The 1,064-nt window shown below is 49.7% G+C and overlaps 1 protein-coding gene across 1 annotated transcript in view; it reads left to right on the top strand.

The window, feature by feature from the left end:
• Nucleotides 1–1,062, top strand: part of Set (SET nuclear proto-oncogene) — an 11,344-nt gene extending 10,282 nt beyond the window's left edge. The window contains exons 4-6 of the mRNA XM_012516739.2: nucleotides 3–173; nucleotides 251–397; nucleotides 996–1,062. Coding sequence (XP_012372193.1) covers nucleotides 3–173; nucleotides 251–397; nucleotides 996–1,019 — 342 coding nt within the window. The 3' untranslated portion in view covers nucleotides 1,020–1,062. The remainder of the gene's footprint in view (nucleotides 1–2; nucleotides 174–250; nucleotides 398–995) is intronic.
• The last annotated feature ends 2 nt before the right edge of the window (nucleotides 1,063–1,064 follow it).

Genomic DNA, 1,064 nt, shown 5'->3' with positions numbered 1-1,064 from the left:
AGGATTTGACGAAACGTTCAAGTCAAACGCAGAATAAAGCCAGTAGGAAGAGGCAGCACGAAGAGCCCGAGAGCTTCTTTACTTGGTTCACTGATCACTCAGATGCAGGTGCAGATGAGCTAGGAGAAGTCATCAAGGATGACATCTGGCCCAACCCACTGCAGTACTATCTGGTGAGCAAGCGTTGATTTCTTGGGGACAGGGGTGCTGGGCTGCATGCAAGGTTCTTATGCCCTGCTGTCCTTTCCAGGTTCCTGACATGGATGACGAGGAGGCCGAGGGAGAAGAGGACGATGATGACGAGGAGGAGGAGGAGGGGCTAGAGGACATCGACGAGGAGGGTGATGAGGATGAAGGCGAGGAGGATGAGGATGACGAAGAGGGCGAGGAAGGCGAGGTGAGCTGGGACCCTGTGTCACCGTGCCGGTCTTGCTGGTTCTGTAGCTACAGATTCATCTCTCCCTACCCCAGATTTAGTGAGGTCAGTAGTACTCGAGATGAAATGTCTCAAAATGAAGAACCTGCATGTGTGGGCTTTATTTCAAACCCTTTTGTGGTAGATTGGACTTTGAACGCTGTAGGTAGGTAGGTGTTAACTGCTCTTCACAGCCCAACACTGTGAAGGCTGAGGCAGGAACCTCACCATAGTGTAAGGCAAGTCTAAGAGCTGCAAATAGGTTGGTAGGTTGGGTATATCAGGTTCAGAATGTGCCCAAAGAAATTGTTGGATTATGGGGTTGGGAAGATACCTCAGAATTAAGCACTTGCCTGGCACAAGGGCCTGAGTTCAATCCCCAGTTCTGCAAAAAATAAAAAAGCTGGGTTTTCTGACAGCATCTGGACTTTTCATCCTGGTATGTGGATTAATAGTACAGCTTCAGAAACCTGGGTGTGCTCAGAAAGGGGCATGGTGCTGGTGGGCTCTGGTTCTGTGGGAGCAAGGGCGTGGCCTGGACAGCAGCCCTGAAGACCTAACTGCCTACTTTCTCTTGCAGGAAGACGAAGGAGAAGATGACTAACTGAATACTGACGGATTCCAACCTTCTTGTTTTTCCTTTTTTTTT

Source organism: Octodon degus, unplaced genomic scaffold (assembly GCF_000260255.1).
Source record: "Octodon degus isolate 3935 unplaced genomic scaffold, OctDeg1.0 scaffold00123, whole genome shotgun sequence".
NCBI classification, from domain to species: Eukaryota; Metazoa; Chordata; class Mammalia; order Rodentia; family Octodontidae; genus Octodon; species Octodon degus.
Note: the sequence above shows the minus strand (reverse complement) of the source record. Positions and strands in the feature narration are given on the sequence as shown.